The 20,406-nt window shown below is 52.6% G+C and overlaps 1 protein-coding gene and 1 long non-coding RNA gene across 8 annotated transcripts; one reads left to right on the plus strand and one right to left on the minus strand.

Moving 5' to 3' along the window:
* Nucleotides 1–1,042: 1,042 nt before the first annotated feature.
* LOC135185301 (uncharacterized) lies at nucleotides 1,043–19,840 on the plus strand. 5 transcript variants are annotated; one of them, XR_010306438.1, is made up of 6 exons: nucleotides 2,120–2,338; nucleotides 6,892–6,993; nucleotides 7,812–7,892; nucleotides 12,087–12,165; nucleotides 17,751–17,995; nucleotides 18,121–19,840. It is a non-coding gene; the product is annotated as an uncharacterized LOC135185301 (long non-coding RNA). The 5 variants fall into 5 exon arrangements; XR_010306437.1 differs by lacking the exon at nucleotides 2,120–2,338 and adding an exon at nucleotides 1,043–1,282 and having other exon boundaries at nucleotides 17,751–19,840; XR_010306435.1 differs by having other exon boundaries at nucleotides 17,751–19,840.
* HRH2 (histamine receptor H2) lies at nucleotides 3,397–16,853 on the minus strand. 3 transcript variants are annotated; one of them, XR_010306434.1, is made up of 4 exons: nucleotides 16,726–16,853; nucleotides 9,381–10,875; nucleotides 5,425–5,586; nucleotides 3,397–3,871 (listed from the first exon to the last, which is right to left on the minus strand). XR_010306434.1 is itself a non-coding variant. In XM_064161929.1 (3 exons), exons 2-3 carry the CDS (start codon nucleotides 10,589–10,591, stop codon nucleotides 5,568–5,570), a joined length of 1,230 nt encoding a protein of 409 aa, XP_064017999.1. In that variant the 5' UTR covers nucleotides 10,592–10,875; nucleotides 16,726–16,853; the 3' UTR covers nucleotides 5,091–5,567. The 3 variants fall into 3 exon arrangements, 2 of the variants coding, with proteins under 2 accessions (XP_064017999.1, XP_064017998.1); XM_064161929.1 differs by lacking the exon at nucleotides 3,397–3,871 and having other exon boundaries at nucleotides 5,091–5,586; XM_064161928.1 differs by lacking the exons at nucleotides 3,397–3,871; nucleotides 5,425–5,586 and adding an exon at nucleotides 6,282–6,700.
* Nucleotides 19,841–20,406: the final 566 nt, after the last annotated feature.

The following is a 20,406-nucleotide window of genomic DNA, read 5'->3' on the forward strand; positions in this document are numbered from 1 at the left end:
GGGGGCCAGAATGTGGCATGTCCATGGCTGAACAGAGACAAACATGTCTCTGTTATGCAGCACAGGCAGCTCCAGGTGCAGAAGTGCCACCCCAGTGCCTGCAGAACCGAAGCCCTGGGGCCAGCAGGACTTCAGTGAAGGGCAGACCTTTTGGAGAAGGTGTGTGATGGGGAGTTTTGGGGACCTGTAGGACTGCTGCCCTGGTGGGGAGTCAGAGGTCCCCTGCTATGGGGACATGTTTGTGTCATACTTGTGCCCCCTAGTGGCTTTGTGGCCTCTCCAGTCCCACTGCCATGCCCCTGGTCCCATAGCCATTATCCCAGCATCATGCTGACCCTCCAGCCTTAGCAGTCACAGGTGGTAGAGAGCCACTGGGCAAGAAGAGCTTGGGTCAGGCCAGGAGGGCACCTCAGCACTGTGTAAAGCCATCCCCATGTTCATCTCCTTGAAGGATGGGCTTGTCCTTAGTTTCAACATGATTTGGCATGGAAATGTAACTTTTAGATCTGTGGGGAGGCAATGGACCCTGAAAACCTTTCCAAGAGTCTTTAATCCCCAGGAAAAGCTTCTGGGTGAGTGAACTCAAAATACATTTTATTGCAGAAAATCAAATCTTGAGATTTCTAACACAAAGTTTCTCATTTTTTGACTGCTTGGGGCTGTTCACTACCTTTCTGTCTCCCCTGTGTTTAATCACATGACAGCCTAGAAAGAAAACAACACACTTTCTTCTCATTCTACTGATGTTTCCCTTTTATCTAAAGGAAATAAAATGCTCTTTTGCCTCCAGACCATGGCAGCCACTGCTTTCAGCTGTGCTCTTCTGGGAGGGGACGCCTGGATGCCCTGCAGCTGCTCCTGCCTCACTGCTGCAACAAGGGTGGAAAGAGTGGTTTGGTGGGACAAGCCCAGCCATGCAGTATGGGTCTCTGGGTTGCCTGGTGGGACACAGTCCCATGTATCAGGGCATTGTAAGCTTCTATGTCTCCTAAAAGGGCAGGGGGTGTGGATGTCCCTGTTCACTTGGCAGCTGTCCTTGTCTGTGCTTCAAGTGCTAGCAGGATATTTCCTATCTAAGAAAACAGATGCTGGTTAGGAGCTTCCTAAGCATTTTCTCTTTCCTCCCAGAACTGCTGGAGAGAGAATTATATTCTCTTCTGTTGTCAGTTTAGAGGAGAACAAAACCAAACATCACCTGGAGAGGTTCCTGCTGTTGCACTCCCAGAGGCTGGAACTGCTGCCCCAGGACCAGGATCTGCCCATTACTGAGCAAGCTGCCATGGTCAGTGGTCCCTGGGGTGATCAGGTGGATGATTAACGTTGGGATTAGCTTGTATAGTGGCTGCTGCAGCAGTGACCTGGAGCAGCAGCTTCGCTCTGCCTGTACTCACACTGAGTCAACTCATTGCTGCGGCCTCCAGACTGGTCCATGCTCTGGGTGCCAGCCCGGTGAGGGGCTCAGGGGGAGCATTGCTGCAGACAGCATCACCACAGATGCTCTGCATTTTTGATTGCTTCCTCTTCTAGCCTCCTTAGTATTGAAATTAAAAGCAAGTGTTTGTGAATCAGTAGCTGTTCTCCAAGACCCTAATTAGCAAATCTTTTATCCCTTGGGGCTGCAATCTAATAACCAAAAAAAAAAACCCCCGACACCCAAACAAGCCCCAAACCTTGTTTGATGGATCAGGAGTGCTACTGGAACAGTCGGAAGCAGCTCCTTCTGCTTAGTGTGGTAATTAAACACATCAATTGCAATTATTTTTGCAATTAGGTAAGTCTCTTAGTTGTTATCATAGGTGGCAGAGGTTTGGGTGTGTGTTTGCCAGTTCTTCCTCTCTGAGCTGGAGTGAAGATGCTACAGGCAATTCAAGGCCTGTTCCCGCCTGGTTGGTTTGGAAAAGATGAATCCTCTGTGTGCTTTGCTGCTGGGACTCGGTTCCTGCCTCTTTGCACAAGGAGGTGCTGATGAGGTAATTTCTCCTGCTGTGGGGAGCTTACCTCAAAGGGATCTCTTATCTTGCTGTCCACAGGCCACAGAAGGTAGAACTGGGGTGGGGTGGGATACACTGCTGGCCAGAGCATCACTTCTCTGCAGGTCTCTGCTGATGCTTTGGTGGGACTCAGCGCTGGCCTGGGCTGGGTGCGGTGGGCAGCTGGGGCTGCAGCCCACGTTCCCCGCCCTCCCTGCTCTCTGGAAGCCATTTGCTCTCTGCAGCCGCTAATTAGCAGGAGTGCAAGTGGAAACAAGACGCGGCGGCTGCTCAGGGAGGGAGGAGGGAGCCGGAGAACGGAGCGGAATCCGTGGCGCCGGGCCCGGGGGAGCGCTGCCCCAGCCACGGTGAGGGTCTCAGGGCACCTAGCTCGGTGTGGCCGAGGGTGTGAAGCGTCGCGGTGGGGCCGGGGAGGTAGGGGGATGGTCTGGCCCCGGCAGCAAGCGGGGGGAGGAGCTCCGAGCCTGCGTTGCCGCCTCGCAGCCCCGGCTCCTGCCCCCCGGGCCGGACTGGGCTCGGTACTCGCCCAGTCGGTGTCAGTCTCCCCGGCTTGGCCCCGTGCTGGGAGCCCCTTCCAGGCATCCCCACCCGCCGGGAGAACCTCGAAGCCCGGAGCAGGGGCACCCGAGCCCTGCCATCGCCCGGTTCCCACCCGGGGCAGAGCCCGGCATACACCAAACCGGCAGGCTGTGGGCTCAGCACCCTCCTTTCCCGGGGGCGTCCTGGAAACGGAGGCTTGTCCGTCTCTGCTGTGCCCTGGGGGTGCAGAACGAGCGCGGGGGTGATGAGGGTCCGGCTTATTCCGGGATGGAAACTCCCATTCCACAGCGAAGGATCCTTCTTTTTCCTGTCCTTCCTGTTCTTCACTGCCAGCTGCCCCCTTCTTCCCACCACCTCAGGGACTAGGCGGCTGGGGATTGTCTAGCTGGTCCTACAGGGCAAGGTGCTCTCTGGGGCGGGTGCCAGCCTTGCCCGGGGTGGGTGCAACCTGTGCCTGGGGACTCATCTCTGTGTGTCCAGCTTCTGTCTCTCAGCAGAGGGATGGAGATGGGACAGCAGGGTATAGTGCGACAGAGCATGCTCAGGTAAATCAACCATTTCGTTTCCCCTGCAGGTTAAATGGATTTTTATACCTTTGATGACTTCAGCACAGGCTCAGTGCAGAAGCATCGTGCTTTGGCAGTCTTAGTGTTGAGCTGAGGGCAGAGCCTGAGGAAAAACCTAAGCTTAGTGTCTCCCCATGGCTCAGCAAGCTCCAAGCTCTTTCTCCTTCTTGCAGTGGGGCTGGGGCATGAAAAGCAGACACAGCCTTGATGATGCCAAAGCTGCCTCAGAGTGGAGGACAATCTTGCCCCAGTATGGATGCTGCAGAACTAAGTGTTCTGTGCTTGCACATCTGGCTGCTGACACCTGCTGTGTCGGGCCCTCCTGCCACATCACCCCCCTCTTCTGCCAGGACCCCTGCCCCCTCTGACTAGTGGATTGTCCCTTGGATAGGGGGTCAGGGAGGGAAGTGCTTGTGCTACCCTTCTCCCTCCCTAGGCTGATCTGTCTGGCACCAAGACCTTGACCACAGCCCCTTTCCCCCCCATCCTGTGCCCTCTCAGCTTGACCCACTGCCTTGGGCCTGGGGAGGGCAGCTCCATCCTGGTCCTGCCAGGGCCATGCACTTCCTCTTGACCTAGCTTCTCAGGCACCACTCTCTGCTGGTGTGGGGCTTGATGCTGGAAGTATCATGGCCCTGGTGGTGCAGGGCAGACTCTTTTACAGCTTCTCTGAGGGCTCTTCAAACACACCACCCCCCGGGAAGAAACAGGCAGCCAAAGGCATCTCCAGCAGCTTTTGGGGTGGAGCAAATACCTTGTACCAGAGCAGGGATCCTGCAGGAGAAGATAAAGGGGTTTCAATGGCTTTGCGAGGTGCAGGTGGATCCCTTTTCCCTCCTTTCCCACTCCACACCTGCTGTGCCTGGGAGGGGTTGTGGTGTGATGCTGTGAAAATGCTTTCAGCAGAGCACAACTGTATGCTGAGTGCTGACATTTGGGCAAAGCTGAGCAGGCTCATATCAATCTGGGACCCATCATCTGCCATCTCTCACTTGGGTTTGTGGCTTTCTTTGCTTGCTCTTCTCATTTGCTTGGGCCAGCCTCTCACGGGATGGCCAATATTTCTCCTTTGTCTCATGGAAACCAAATATGTTTCAGAACATACGAGCAGCAGAGAGGGGAAGCAGGAGGCAGAAGAGCTGAAACTGGCATCCCCTCAACCCCTGCTGTCAGGCAGTGACAGCGGCAGAGATGACCCAGCCTTGCGTCTGCACTGCTGCTGGCTGAGCACCGTGCCTGCCTGGGAGGCTGTACTCTGCAGCCTTGGGATTTCATGCTACTCCCTCCCGTGGGGCAGTGTTTGGGGCTGTGGTGATGCCATCTCAGGGAGCAACGTCTGTATTGTGAATTCCCTTCTGAGTGATGCTTGTGGCACTGAGGGACTCACAACCCAGCAGGGTCTGGTAGGGTCATAGAGACCTCAACTACCCTGTACTGTTTCTACCACTTTCTCCACACCTTAAGTTATTCTGCTGATGGGCACTGGCATTTCCAGGGAGATGTATGGGGAGTTCCTTCAACAAATGCAAGCTGATGCTGTTCTCCAGGGTGGAGGGGGATTGTGCTTTCCTTAAGCAGCCCCAGCTCCCACTCAGCTGTGTGTATGGGCAGGCAGCACTGGCTCTCACCATTGCCATGACCTTGGCTGAGATTAGCAGTGCTCAGTGTGCAGCAGGGACAAGTGTACCTAGCTTCCAGCATGTAGGTGACTGTATTTTCCCATTCAGGGTACAGTCAATATGGGAGAGCCTGGGTTATCAGCATGCAGCACTGGAGAAAGAACATGTGGAGGTCAGGGTGACCTTGCCTGGCTGTTCCTGAGAAGGGCTGCACAAAATGGCTCCCTGGAGCTGAGAGGCATCCTCATGCAAGGCAGCCATGTCCTCTAGCCCAGCACTGCTGGGAGAGAGCAGCAATGCCCCTCACCCTGGGAACCCTGCCAGCTGCTGGCAATTTATGTGGAGCTGATGTAGGCTTGCATGAAAATGAAGCATGATGCAAATCCACGCTCTGAACACAGCTGTCTCTGCAGTGTGTGGAGACAGGCAGGATGCAGGCATCTTCTAGGGCATCACAGGATGGCTGTGTAAGCCCATACCTCCAGGGCAGCTGCATGTGGCACAGCTTTGTGCACCTCCCCTGGGCTTGGGGCTGGGTTTGGAGAGCAAATGGTGCTGGAGAGAGGAGGGAGGACATACCTTGGATAGTATCACCCTCTGTACCAAGGCAGTGCCATGGCTGGACCACGGAAGATGCAGCAGGTACCAGAGCAGGGAGAGCTGCCTCCTGCCCTTGTTTTCACCCATCCATCCCAGGCCAATACTCACCCTGCAGCCCTTGCCTCTGCTGTTGAGTTTCTCCCCAAGGAAAATTGAGTGTTGCCTTTTCATCCTCACAGGATTTTGAAAGAGGCCAGCCAGCAGTTGAAGGCTGGGAGATGAGGGCCCTAGTGCAGCAGGCTGGCTGAGACTCATGGGAAAGCTCCGGTGCTGGAAAGGATTAAATTTCACATGCAGACAGAAAGAGAGGAAAATAAGAGATTGGTCAGTGCCAGCCTGGTCAAGCTTGGCTTTGCTCTGTGGAGAACCAGGTAGTATTATAGAATCATAGAACTGACCAGGTTGGAAGAGACCTCCAAGCTCCTCCAGTCCAACCTAGCACCTAGCCCTGTCCAATCAACCAGACCATGGCACTAAGTGCCTCATCCAGGCTTTTCTTGAACACCTCCAGGGACGATGACTCCACCACCTCCCTGGGCAGCCCATTCCAATGCCAATCACTCTCTCTGTGAAGAACTTCCTCTTAACATCCAGCCAAGACCTCCCCTGGCACAACTTGAGACTGTGTCCCCTTGTTCTGTTGCTGGTTGGCTGGGACAAGAGACCAACCCCCACCTGGCTACAGCCTCCTTTCAGGTAGTTGTGCCCAGTGCCAGAGTAATACCTGCCTGGTGTCTGCCCCTGGGGCCAGCAGTTGTGGCAGGCAGGCTGGGACAGGCACACTGTGACTGGGACAGTGATCCTTTCCTATGGGAACTGGCCTCTCTCCTCCCATACACTGAAGCCGCAGTCCTGTCCCAAGCTGCCCAAGCACTGCTGATGTGCATAAGAGGGCGATCCAAAGCCACTCGCTCAGCACTGGTGTTTTCTGCCTGGCACCATCCCCTTAGTGCTGAATGGTCCTTTTGGGCTTTTAACCTCTCTGGCCCTCAGGGACAGGTCTTTCAACCTACAGCCATGCCCAGTGCTCAGCATGCTCCTGTTCAGTGCTGTCCCAGTGCAGTGGAGCAGGTTGCTGGGGCTGTGTGTACCAGCAGTGCTTTCCTGTACTGGCTTTGGGTGGGTGGTCTTGCCTCTTTGCTGGCTGATGGGGACACAGACACAGTTGTCTTCTTTTGCATCCCTGCTTGGCCTTTCACTCCATACCCTATCTGGTCCTCACCCATGGAAATGCCTCCAGTCCTTTAATGCTGCAGTGCTCCCACAGCATTTTGGTTTCCAAGAGCAGTGATTACTCTGACTCCCTGTCTGTGCTTCTGACACCCTAAGACCAGCTGCAGTTTTCCAGTATTCCCATTCTTGTTTGCTGGTCTTTCCTCTGTGCCTTGTAACAGGAGAGAACATTGTTATTAAGGACAGCAGTTCAAAACACTGCCAGTTACCCTTTACCCTTGTCTACTCTGAGTGAGCCCATGGAGCTGCTCAGAGCAAAGCCTTTCCAAGCTCTGGTCATTCCTATTTGGGGGGTTAAGAGTTTGTGGAATGACTCATGTAGGTCTTTCTCTGTTAACACAGCTGCAGCAGACAACTGGGAAGACTTTGAGCAAGAGAAGGAGGAGAGGAACCAGTTTGCTTTGTGCTTGGGGGGGAATTGACTGCCAGGCTTTTGGTGTCCAGGTAAATCCTGTGCTCACCTGTCTCATGTGGTATTAGCTGATCCAGACCATCTGCCAACAGCAGATGTTTACATGTCTGTGGAAAAAAAAAGGTTGGAAGGGGCACCATGTGATCCTTGGTGCATCATTTTTGTGCAGGTAGGCAGGCTTAGAAGAATAGTAAAACAGTAACTGCTTGAGGAATCTTGAGGAATTACAGTCTTGTCTGATTGTGAGCAGAAACTGCAACACTGATGCTGTGTAGGATGGGAAGAAGACCCCCAGAGTTATGGGGGTCAAGAAATGTCTCCTCTCTCTTCCTCTTTCACTTCCTCGTGGTTCCTGTGTCTTGTGTAACTGCACTGCTGTGGCATTGGCTGCTGGTCACTCTCTTCCCTCCAACCTTACCCATGGGGGCAAATCTAGCTGGGAGACTCCATGGGATTGATTTTAGTGCTGGGGTAGCTTTACCCTGAAAGGGTGAAGATAGTCTGGGCCCATGCACCAAGTCCTTGCACTGAGGCTTTTGCCAAGACCTTTTGGCACTGGGCAGCTGCATGCTGAGTTTGGGGATGGAGGTCCCCTGGCTGCTGTTGACCTCTGTGAGCTTTGGGTATAATTCCTGTAGCAGGATCAGGCTGTCTGGAAAACCAGGGTAAGGACCTTGTCGACGTGGGAAATTCAGGAGGGGGAAAGCTGAGGTGTCAGTGGCCCTGCCCTCTGCCTGGGAAACAGAAATCCATTTTTCTTCCCCTTTTCTTTCCCTCTATGTTATTATTCTCCTTTGTGGTAATGCAGCACTTTGAGAAGTGGTTGACATTTTTCTTCTCTTCTCCTCAGCTGCATAGAGAAGTCTTGAAGGCCTGTTCCTTGTTGCCAGCTCTCCCTGTCTGGTTACAGACTCCTGGTTTGCACTTTTGTGTAAGTAAACAGCGCAGCTCTTTCTTTGTCTCTCTGTATTTCTAGAAGCATCTCTACCACATCAGACAGTGCTCTCCATATGTTTTTAAATACAACCTGCAACTACGTTTACCAAATGCTATAGCTCTGCATTCTTTATTAGTTACCCAGGAGCTGAAAGTGCTGCCCTGGGATCTGTGTTCTTGTATTTGTTCAAACACATCCACCTCTTTGCATCTCATGGAGCAGAGTCCCCTGCCCCAAGCTTTCTCTCTGCCTTGGGTAAAGACACAGCCTTCTGGATGGCTCTGTCCTTTGGTTCACCTCCCTATGTTCTCCTCTGTGGGGCTTGAGACTGTGTTTCTGGGACAGGACCAGGCATGTGCCACAGGAGAGCACAAGTGCAGCTTCTTTTGCTGGTGTTCTGGGAACAGGGAACCAAAGGACTCCTTCATCTATGGATGGAAAGTTTCTGAGCTGCTTCTCAGGGGTGCTGTCTAGAAGTTAAAGTCTTGGGAGCAGCAGTTTGCACTGTGGCAGCCAGCGTGCTTCTCTGTTCTTTTGCTCTGGTGGGTGAATGTCTCTGGGTGAGGCAAGTGGCCCAGCCCTGCAGGGATGTGGATGCCCAGGGAAGGCACTGGTGCCACAACCTGGCACAGACCTCACCAGCTTTGCACCTCTTCTATTCCTCATAGCACCTGCACCCCTCAGAGGAGCTTGATGCCTGTGGTATGCTTGGGGAGATGCTGAGGGAATTTTTGACACTAACCTTTACATGGCTATATGTATTTCTGAAAACATGTGCCAACCTAATTTTGGCTATTCTTGCTGCTTTCGAGATGGGAAAGGAACTTTCTGTTGGCTGATTCACTGCTGATGCAAAGTGACAGACAAAATGGTAAGGGTGCGTGGCTCAAAGGGAAAGGAAACTGATGAGCTGCTCTGCTGGGAGCCGGGGATGCAGATCTTTCCTGGAGGGACTTGCAGCCCGACAGCCTGGCAGCAGGTGCCCCAGGGCTAATACCCTGTTGTCCTCCCCTGGGACAGGCAGTCAGCTTTCCTGGGCCCCCTGCAGCTCTGCTGTGTGCCCAGGCTTTGCTGACCACCCACCACTGGAAAGTGGGACTTGACTATTTTCTGGGAGCTAATGGCTGCACCTTGTTCTCTTCAGCAAATCCTGAAGACAAAACTGTCCCTGTACTGTCCCTATTAGCCAGTGAGACCAGGCACGTGCATGTTTTGTGCTCCCTCCAAATGAGTGGTGGCTGCAGGGGTGTCCAGCTGTGTGAGGCTGGAGTAGCTGGACCCATGCTGCTAGCATGGAGGGTCACAAGCTGGCAGTGGGGAGTATGAATGGCTGCACAGAGCAAGAGTTACCTGGGCAAGGATCTTCTGGTAGGGAGTCTCCTAATTGCTTATAAGTTCATAAACAAGGTGGAGGCCTTAAGTCTGCCTTCCTGCCTGAGGATGGACCCACCATCAAAGCTCCACATGTAAGAAGGCTCTTACCTCTTGAGGGCTTCGTCAGGCAGCAAGGTTCCCTTCCCGTTCCTCATTTCCAGTTTCAGAGGTATACCCTCCTGCCTGCCCTGGCCCTGCCTGCAGGTCCTGCCCCTGGACTGCACCTTCTGGAGGGGAGGCAGGCAGGAGCTCCTGGAGCTCCCAAACTTCCAGCAGTGCAACAAGTGTTGGTATGCCACCCGAAAATCCCTGTTGAGCGTCCCATAGAGGATGGGGTTCAGGGCTGAGTTGGCGTAGCCCAGCCAGAGGACAACAGACATGGGTGTGCCTTTCACCCTGCTGTCCCCCCACATCCCCCGGTACATAAACACTGTGAAATAGGGGAACCAGCACACAATGAATGCTCCCACCACCACTGCCAGTGTCACAGTGGCTTTGTGTTCTTTCACCATGGGTGGCATGGGGCTGTTGCTGCTGCAGCACCACGTATGGTTTATTCTCTTGGCTTGCTCCCTTGCTATCTTGAGGATCCGGTAGTAGGTGATGCACATGATGACCAAAGGAATGTAGAAGGTGAGCAAGGCATCCACTAGCCCATACACAGGGTTCACCTCCAGTGTGCACTCCTTGTTGCAGCTGGGGACTGTGTTTTGGACTGCTGTCCCATTGGTGTTCCAGCCCAGGTGGATGGGTAGGAAGGAGACCATCAGTGAAACAGTCCAAATAACAACCAATCCCATAGTGACCCGGGAAGGAGTGACCACCTGGCTGTAGCGGAGTGGGGTGGTGACAGCAAAGTAGCGGTCCAGGCTGATCATGAAGAGGTTGAGGATGGAAGCCGTGCACAGCATGACGTCCAGGCTCATGTAGATGTTGCACAAGGTGCTGCCAAAGGGCCACTCTTTGGTAAGCTCATAGAAGGCAGAGAATGGTAGCACCAGGAGGCCCAGCAGCAAGTCAGTGATGGCCAAGGAGACAATGATGCAGTTTGTCAAACTGCGGAGCTGGCGGTCAAGGGTGACTGCCAGGCAGACGATGATGTTACCACAGAGAGTGATCACGATGAGGATGGTGAGGCAGGACCCGACCAACAGCTGCAGGGGTAAGTCCATCCCTTTTTGAGAGCTTGTGTGATTGTAACATGGATCCATAGTGCAGCTGCGTAAATGGAGCAGTCCTGCTCTCACCAGTTCCAAAGCTGCTTGGAAAGAGCCCCTGCTAGGCAGCCCTAGAGCCCTTCCCACAGCAACCTTGTGCATACAGTGACCTTGGAGAGCACTGCAGAGTCACTTCACGTGTTCAGCCTTGCACGCTAGGCATGACATGGTCTAGGGAAAGACGTGACCCTGTGACTGCTTGTGCCTGTTGGCTCCATCTCGTAGCTTGGTGCTGCAGCCAATCCTCTGTGGCGGCTGCTAGTGGGTCTCAGCTACTCCTTTCCTCCCTCTGCCTTCTCTGAGGGGTCAGGTCCTGCGAGGTCTTGTGTACTTTGTGTGTTTGGTGGGTGACAGCAGGCACAGAGCTTTGTCCTCTCAAGGACAACCTGCAAAGAAAGCACCAACTCAGAGCTGTGGTGGGCAAAGGGCCTTTGAGCTGACCCTCAAACTCCTCTAGAAATGGAGCATTTGCACCTTCCTGTATGCTCCAACCCACTTACACCTAAATTGGAAAGTCCCTTGGCAGCCAGGGAATCATGTTTCTATCAGATAGCCTGCCACAGCCCATGTAACATAAAGACATAGAGAGAAAGGCAGGCATTTCACAGGCACTGAGTTCCCACAGGTTTATGATAAAAATGAGGACCAGGAGGGCATTTTCCTGAGAAAGCAGTGCACTCTTCTTCTGCATTGTAGCTAAATTAGCTACCACTGCACAATTTCTGGAGCTTGGCTGTGGCTCTAAGTCTCACTAGACTTTGCCTTTGTATCTGCACTTTGGAGCAGCCCCTTCCTTGTGTGAGTCCCTGCCCTCAGCAACCATGCTGGCTCCTGCTGCCTGGAGAGGAAATTCTTGCTCTGCTCAGGGTCCTGGGAGGAAAGAGGAATCCATTTATCAGTGGTGCAGTGTTCTGGGGAGGAGGTGGCTGGAAAGGGCTCTGACAGCTTCATCAGTCCCATTCCCAGCAGCTGAAGTGCAGCAAGGAGGTTTGTTTTTCAAGAGTCTGGATGGAGCTGCTCCTGCTGTGGGATAGGGACACAGAGTGGAGAACATCTCTTGCAGACTTACTTTTTATGGCTATTTCCTATCTGGATGTAAATAATTTTAAAAAGCAAAGGTAGAAACAACACAGCAAACTTCTCTAACCTCCAAAATAGCTGTTAGCTGCTCATTATGGTGGTCTCCAAGACCATGGTGCTGCTAGATTCAAAGGGGCCTTGCTTCCTGTGTGATTGCAAGCAACATCCACATCAGGACAGCACCTAAAGGGAAACTGAGGCACGGCAGGGACAAAAGAGAGGGGCTTGGGAAGTGGCTGAGGAGCCCAGCGGCCTTTGCTGGGACCTCCATGGAGCTGCCTGTGCTGAAGCTGTGGTCTCCCATCATGTGTTTTCAAGATGAGGTGATAGATCTTCCCATCCTCCCTGGTGTGCTGGTGGGAGAGAACTGTGCCAGTCCCCAGGGGTGGCACACAGACAGCTCCCCAGTCTCCCTGCAACCCATAGAGTGACAGTGTTAAGCCTTCTTTGGTGGAGCTCAGGCTTGTGCAGGAAGGTAGAGCTGTTTTGTTTCTATTTTTTTTTTTTTTTTTTGCAGGATTCAACAAACTGCAGAGGTGGAGCAAACAGCAGAAACTCCAGGAAAGCAAAAAGTCCAGCCTGGGCAGAGGACAAAGGTGGGATTTTTAAAGTAAAACTTGCCCTGCAAGAACAAGATAATGATGTGGAGCAGGCTGAAGTACTCTTCAGATGATTTATGTCTTTGAGTCAGGGTTAAAGGCGTGGGGGCTAAGGGAGAGCATACACCAGGAAGACTGTGTGGGTAAATAACCACTGACTGCCAGGAGCCATTCGATGCAGAGGTGAGGGCTGGATTGGTGAGATTAGAGATGATACCTGTGGCCCTGCCGCTTCTAAAGGAATTGAAAGTGAATGGCAAATGATGGCCTGGCCTGTGGGGAGCCTTCTGCTGAGCACAGCAAACTCACTGGCAGACAGAGGGTCCTCTGAATTTGGGTGCTGGGATTAAGGCTGTCAGGAGAGGGATGCAATGCTTTCAGGCACGGCGGCAGCGTGCGGAGTGGTTTCTCACCTCCTGCTGCAGCGCAGGCTCTTGCCACGGAAAAGCTCTTTGTTCGCGCACAAAAGCAGCGTGGAACAAGCTGAGCGCCGCATGCCCGCTGACGGCAATGACAAGAACAGGTTGTTCTCAGAGAAGGGTATTTCCAAGTGAAAGGGATATTTTTTCCTTGCTCCCAACATGTGGAAATGGTAGGACAAATTATAGGGGGAGTAGCACACTTAGAAAATGCTGTGGGTGGATCTCAGTCTCCTACGTGGCTGCTTCACCATACATCAACAACCTGCTTCTGCCACCAGCTTTTGCAGCTCACGTGGGCTCTGCCAGGAGTCAGCTTGAGTTCTGCAGGTGGGTCCCAGCCCTGAGCATGTCGGGGTGCTCGGCACCTGCAGTGGTGCAGGCAGTGCCACAGGGCAGCCCCTGGTGCACCCCTGCACTACAAGTCTAGCCAGAAGTAGCTTTGTTTTTCTTACAAGCTTAGAGTGACAAATGGGCATTTCCCTCCCCCCCTGCTCCCAGAACGGGCAGGGAGTAGAAAGTATTTCCAAGTGAGACATGAAGCAACAAGGCTGAGCTGTGGAAGGAAGGAAGAGGAAGTCTGTGACTGAAAGGGATAGAGGTGTCCCCCCCCTTGTATAGAAGCCCAAGTATCACTCCAAAGCCCTGGTGGCTCTCAAAGCCCTGGCACAGGCACCCTCCCTGCGTATGTGACCTGCAGGGTTCATCTGCCTGCAGATCCCTGGGACAGGGCAGGCCCTGCTACCTGCCAGCTTAGACCCAGGATATTGCAGCCCTAGCTGTGGTGGGTATGTGAGAGACTGTCCTGTACTTCTTGGCCAAATTATGGCAAATTATCCTCCAAGTGATCACAGCCTCTGGACATGGCTTCGCAAGAAAAGCAGGCTGGAGGGCTGACACAGACAAGTGGCTGTGGGGCCAGCCCACTGTCATCAGAGCGCTGTCCCCAGCACTTGGGGCTCTCTCCTGGAGCACTGACCCTCTGGAACTCCACATCTGTCCCTGGCTTTCTGCCCAGGTCACTTACATCCACCTTTAATGCCAGGTCCTGTGCTCTCTGCTCCTGTTGTGCTTTGGCAGAGCGAGTTAATTTCCTCCTTGATGTATGAGTGGAGCAGCTGTTTCCCATGGCAGCCTTTCTAGCAATAGTCTGAATAAATGATACCCTTCCAGCCCCATCTCACCAGGCAGCTTTTACGTTTACCTGATTATCCTCATTATCACAGCCTGGACCTGTTCCTGGTTCCAAATCACCTTCCTGACAGTGAGGTACTAGAGTAGGGCATTGCTGCTGGGTCATCTTTCTAGTGCCTTTTCCAGCAGCGCTGGTGCTCTGATGGACACTATCTCTGCTGTGAAGGCTTGTCAGGTTGTATTCATTTTGTTGCAACCATCCTGGCATTTCCTAAAAGCCAGATATTTTTCCTATGGGTTTGTTTTGTTGGCTTTTTTTCCAGCTGCTTAGAGTAACAGGTTTTTTTGCTGTTAGTCACTAAGCATATGAATTTGTGCCAGCCCATTGTGTTTCTGTCAATCTTTGGATCTTCTCATTCTTCTCCTGTAGGATGTAACCCCTTGGCCAATTCAAAACTTCTGCAAAGTTTCTCATCAGAGCATTTTCTTAGAGAATCTCTCATTTTCTCAGCCAAGATCACTAATGAAAACCATTAAATAAAATGTATCTGTAGGCTGATTTTTAAGGAACTCTATTAATAGCCTTCTCCAGAGCATTAATGATCCCTCTGTTGTAATGTTCTATCATCTCCCCATTAGCCTCCTTAAAATTATCACAGTAATTCCTGTCTTCTCCTGTCTCGGTAGATACTTTTTTGCTTTGTTGCAGCCCATGTTACATTTGATCTGCTGTGTTCCCATTTAAAATGCCAGCTGTCTCCTCTGGGGAGGGGGCTGTGATTTATCCCTGTGATGTTTCAGTTGCATTTTACCCTTTTCTTCCTCCTCTTCATCTTTCAGCATCCTTTTCTTCTGCATCATTTACTCCAGCACTTTGCGCACTTTTGCAGCAAGACTAATGGGATGCAGCACCCGCTCTGGCAGCACAGGTGATGCATTTGCTGCTCTCTGTTTGTCTGCTTCTGCTTCTGCTTTAATAGGTTTGTTTAAAACCTCCTAAAAGCCTGGGCACACCAGCACCAGGAGTGGATGCATGGGAAGAAAAGAGCTCTTGGCAAGTGCCTGAACAAGACAGCCTGTCTTTGGGAAGCCTTTTCCACTACCCAAAAGAGCAAAACCAGCAGTGGCTGTGGGCTAAGGAGAAGCTCCACGTGAAGCCTTTGAACCGCATCCTTGGGGTAGGGCAGCTCTGCTCTGAAGCAAACCTGAAAAGTGACTCTGCTTCCCGTGGTAGTTTCTTTTTGAGCTAAGTGTTGGCAGAAGTCACTTATGAGCAAAGCATATTCCCAGGTCCTGCAGAGCTTGCAGCAGAGTGCCATGGCTCTTTCTAAAATTATGTTCAAGTGCTTCCAGAGATTAAACATCTGGGCATGCTGTGAGAGGGACTTCAGACAAAGCTGTGCGATGGGCAGGGGGGGTCGGGGCTTCTTTGGGTCTGAAAAAGGATGTTTGAGGTTTGATGGTGGGGAGTGGGCAGATCCAGGAGCTGCAGGGACCCTGCCAAAGGTCTGGTTTGAGTCTCTGTTAGAGCCATGAAGCCTGCCACACAATGGGATAAGACCACATTTGCCTGAGTTTGGGCTTGAAGGCAATGTGAAGAATCTATCTTACTCTGCTGCCTGTGGAGAGCTCTAGTGAAGTTCTAGGGTTGTTCCTAGCTTATGAGCAGCCTTTCTGGAAGGCCTGAGCTGCTTCCCGTGTGGTGCTGCCTCATGTAGCATTCCCCAGTTATGCCTCTGCCCCTGCACTCAATAAGTCACATCGCTGGAGCTCTTCTTTCTTTGTCTCCATCTCTTCCTTGCAATTGCTCATCTGCCCTCTGCTCCCTGGGGCAGGACTGTTGGATGCTGCTAGTGGATGCTCACCCAACCAAGATGCCCCATGTCTTCACCTGAGTGTGTAGACACAGCTCCCTTCTGACCTTACAGGTGCATACAGACAATTGTAATCTCATTTTTGCAGAGGCCCTTTGCAAACTCTCAGGAGCTGGAGTTGGGGAGGGGACATCAGAGTCCCTCGCAGCTGCATCCCCAGACACTTTTGGCCCTGATTCTTGGTCTCCTCTGCTCCATCTCAGCCTGGGCTCTGACTGGCAGCAGAATTTTCTGTCTCGGGCATGAGGGGAGAGGTTGAGAGAGGCAGGATCCAACCCCCACCATGGCCACCAGCCCTCCATCATGCTCTCCAAGAGAAAAAGAATTCTGAGAGTAGGAAGGAGTTTGGGACCCCTGAAAGCAGAAAACTCAAAGAGGTATGCAGAAGCCAGCAGGCAAGCCAGCATTTTTGAAAGTTTGTTTTGCAGAGAGAGCCAGAAGGTGGAACTGAAAATGGAGGCACTTGGATCATACTTGTGCTTGGAGTTGCATTGAGTTCCCAGCAGAAGTCACAGGGTTCAGCTTCCTTCTGAAGCCTGTTCTGGCTGGAGGTCAGAAGGCACTGCATACCCCTGGGGACTAGCCAGCCCTCCTGCGCCAGTGCTACAGCCCAACTTGAGGATACCCAGCCCTGGAGGTACCCTGCCCCAGGGAGCCTAACCTCTGCTCCAGCAGATCCCACAAATTGCTGGGGTAGGGAGGGCAGGATGGAGGCTCTGAGGTGCTCAGAGAAACGGTTCGGGGAGCTCAGTGCGAGAAGCTGTTTTAGCACACCTCGTGGAGAAGCTGCTTGGGCAGAGATGCTCACACCTGCGGATGCTTGGATGGGACAGAGCTCTGCTTCTGTGCCCTGGGCACACTCCACCTGTGTCCTCCCTCTGACCCCGATGTCCTCTGCTCAGGCAGTAGGCAGCATAAGCCCTCAAACTGTCTCTGCTCCAGGCACAGCAGGATGATGATGTAGCAGGTGTCGGAAGTGTGACACCCTCTTGCTCTGAACCTGGATGTCCCATCGCAGGTTGCATAGCACCCCCCAAACTCAGTGAGGCCCCACCACCCCCTCTGAGGTCTCACCTAGAAAGTTATTTACCGCCTTAACAACGAAGTGAAAAGTAAGGCAGAAGCTTTACCTGGGAAGGTGCTGCTTTTCCCCCAGCCCCTGTTGCAAGTGGGAGCTCTCGGTGGCTGCGCTGCCTCCAACTTTCCCCGGCGCACGGCTCCGAGCGGGCGCTGCGAGCGGCGGCTGCCTCCTCTCCGCCCTTCCTCCCTCCTCGCGTATCAATATCCAGGCAGCGGTGACTGCAACATGAGTCAGACCACAAGTGGGTGGGATTAGAGCTGTGAACTCAGACACCGAGGTTATCATCCGGCAAATTTGAAACGCTGAAAGTGAGCCGTACGCCGGGCACGCCGTGTGTCGGGCTGCACCGAGCCGTACCAGGCACGGAGAGGAGGGTGGGATGCCTGCAGCCTGCTGCTGCTACCCTGTGTGCTACCATCACCTTCCTTGCTTGTGTCCTACTGACCACTCTCCTGCTAAAATTAAAGTTTCAGGGCCCTTGTTGCTTGCTCACCATGTGCAAAGCCTCCCTCTTGAGTGTTTCTCTGCTGCAAGCACCCATTTACCTGCAGCCAGAGGTCCTGATGCTGAAACTTGCTCCCAGCACAAGCCTGGCTCTGCAGCCAGTGTCAGCCCCCTGACAGCAAGCACAACTGAGCCTGGAGCTGGGCCATTTGATGTGGCTCAGAGACTGCAGGAAGGATCAAGGCTTTGGGGTTACATTTGGGATAGATGAAGAAAAAGGGGAGTAGCTGCCAAGCAGGAGGTAGAAACCAGAATCCAGCCAATGCCAGGGTACAAATTTGCTCCTTGTGCAAGTCAAGGCAGCACATCATGATGATGTGCTGGGGGTTCTGCACCATGGCAGGGAAAAGTTTCACATGCTCTGAGTCAGTGACAGGGATACATACTCTGGGCTGAGCATCTTTCCTGCAAGGCTGCACTCACCTCTGTAGAAAATCATCCTCTGCATGTCTGATGGCAGAGAGAAACCACACCAAATGACAAACAGACAGTGACAGCTTTTCCTGTCTCTCAAATCTTTTATCTTGGGGTTTCAAGTAACAGCTGTGAACAACCTGTTTCCCCCTTTAGGTCTTCCTCTTGAGCTGAGCTTGCCCCAGCCTGTCAGAAGAGCTCCAACAAAACTTGATTGCCATCCTGACTCCACACAGCCCAGGTACAGCAGCACTGACAGTGATACACTGCAAGTGAGGTGCCTCAGTCCCCACCAGCCATTTCTGAGCCCTGAACAAATAGCCAGGGATGTACTGCGGTCTGGATGTGGCCCTGGGCGCCTCAAACAGGAAGGAGATGGATCCTGCTTCTCACCAGCTAGGGTGAGCTCCCCCAATGCCTTGCGCTGGGAGCTGGGAGTACATCCCAGCCTCCATCCCTGCCAAATGGGGATACCAGCAGCACTGGCACACAGACCAAAATGCCTTTGATGTGTCTATCTCTGCAGACCAAAGCACAGATCCATCTTTAATAAGCTTATGATCTGCTGAGCTGGAGAGTTTTGCCTGTGATGTGCCTGCGTAGCAGAGCTGTGAACTGGCTGTTGGGAGGTTCTCAAGTGGCTGCTGTGTGCAGTGTGTGACTGGGGAGGGATCCCTTCTGCAAAACAAGATTTAAATCTGCTCAGGAATGTCTGCGTCAGCAAAAGCTTCTGGAATGGTGATTTATTCCAAGGCCTCTCGCTTGGCTCTGATCTTGGAGGGAACTTTCATCTGGAAGTCCCAGGATGGGAAGAGTGGTGTAAGGATAAAGGGCTCTGATTGCCAGGAATGGATCCTATTCCAGCCCTTTTACCCTAATGTCTCCAAATAAAAGGTCCCACAGGGAAGGCTCTGGGCTCAGTATGCTCCATCTTACTAGTGCCTCTGGAAAACTCTGAGGGTTCAGATTTCTCACTTGGTTCTATCAACCCCCATGTGCAGCTAGCAGAGAAGAATGGTTGCACCACCCATGCTACACTGCCTTATCCAGACACTGGGACTGTCACCCTAATTCATCCCACACAGAGACCAGGGTGGTGGCTGGAGCTGGGGCTGGACTGCTGTGGCTGTCCCCAGTCTGGACTACTCAGTCCCAGCTCTGCAGAGGAATGCTGTGGGCAGGGTGCTGGGGTTGTGGTTGGACAGTGGCCTAGAGCTTTCAAGGGCCTCTGGATCGTGGGGAAATCCACCACTTCTGCAGCCTCCTGAGCACGGAAGATCCTCAAAATCTGAGCTTGAGTACCCAGAGCTGAAAGGAGCTGTGCAGGGGCATTCATGTTGGCATGGGCTGCTATCCACAGCCCATTTGCAGAAGCAACCTGGGAGGTGGCAGACGGAATAGCTGCAGAGACCATAGCTGGAAAACAGCGGAGGTGGCAGACTCTGAAAAAGAAGGATGCACTTGAAATCCATCAGAACCAACGACTGACCCACCATGTGTGCCAGGGCAACATGGTCACCTTGACCAGGCTCACCAGGCTGCATGGAGAAGGCAGCCACTAGAGACACTGATAAAATGAGACATTCCCCAAGTGGGCTGTGATGAGTAACAAGCCAGGAAATGGCAAGGAGAGGTCTTCTGACATCCTCTGTGTGTGTGAAGCAACAGTTATTAAAGACTACAGCAATGCAGGGAGCTGGGAAAGTGCAAGAGAAGCCAGAGAAAGCCTGAGACTCTAGGAATAGGAATCTGAGACTTGGCAAACATGGGAGCTCCTGAAAAGCCTCAGATGGTGAAGCTGTGCCTGGAAGGTGGCAGCCAACCTGGTAGATCACGTATGGCAGCTCAGCTCTGAGAAGGGCTCAGAGGCACAGCTCTGCACTGTTTTTCTCTGCCTGGGCTGGCTGTGGGAAGTTGAAGAATGAGGGGGAAGAGAAGTATAAAATCAGGGTGCAGAGCAGCTGCTTGGACAGTGGAAGGTAAGAGAATCCAGTGGGATGTTCCATTGGACTTCAGAGACATCTGTGTGAAGTCTGGCAGAAGGTCCTGGGTGAGGGAAATGGGACTCATGCTGAGTCAATTCCTCCGGGAAAATGAAAAGCAAAAAGCCATGGAAAGGTCCTGACCCTCTCAGGCTGCTGCTCTTCCTGGCTAAACAGAGAGGCCAGCAGCTTACTTGCATCAGCTGAACACTTTTATTTCCAGTGGGTTACACATGCATGTTGACAATAAAAGACAGAGACCTCCCTGATGCGTTAATATGCTTCTTCCTTTTTAAAACAAATACTCTCCAGTGAAATCCTGCCCTGGATAAAGCAGTAAATTGTAACAGAAATCTCTGATATTCCATGCTGGGGGCTGTGTAAGCCAGAGCACACTTGTGGGAAATAGGAAAGGATGTGTAAAACAGCTGCGGTGAGACCAATGTGTGGACTCAGCGGCTGTGCAAGGAACCACTCCTCCCAGCACACCAGGAAGCTCCCAACGCTGGTGGGAGACCCCCACTGGGCTCTGGCTGAGCTTCAGAGTAACATCCTGCTTGTGTATATATTTTTTGCATGGTGTAAATCCTGGCTATTCCAGGAATATCTCTGTCCAAAGGCATCTTTCCTGTACCAGGACACATGTGGTGGAGAAGGATGCTCAGGCCTTTCCCACCTCCTTGGTTGCTGTGATGCTGATCCCAAGCAGGCTTTAGCAGGATCCCATCTGCTGTGATGCAGTGTCAGACTATAGACACAGTCTGTTTCTTAAGTTTCTTAACTTAAGAGAAGAGGATGTTAGAAGTTTATTTCCAGGTTGCAGGTCTATT

The sequence above is a fragment of the Pogoniulus pusillus genome, chromosome 22 (genome assembly GCF_015220805.1).
Source record: "Pogoniulus pusillus isolate bPogPus1 chromosome 22, bPogPus1.pri, whole genome shotgun sequence".
Classification (NCBI taxonomy): domain Eukaryota; kingdom Metazoa; phylum Chordata; class Aves; order Piciformes; family Lybiidae; genus Pogoniulus; species Pogoniulus pusillus.

Coding starts and splice junctions, on each gene's coding strand:
- HRH2 (XM_064161928.1), bottom strand. CDS start 10,591: ATGCACAAGGTTGCTGTGGGAAGGGCTCTAGGGCTGCCTAGCAGGGGC. Junction 6,701..9,380: donor CCTGACGAAGCCCTCAAGAG/GTAAGAGCCTTC, acceptor TCCTGTTACAAG/GCACAGAGGAAAGACCAGCA.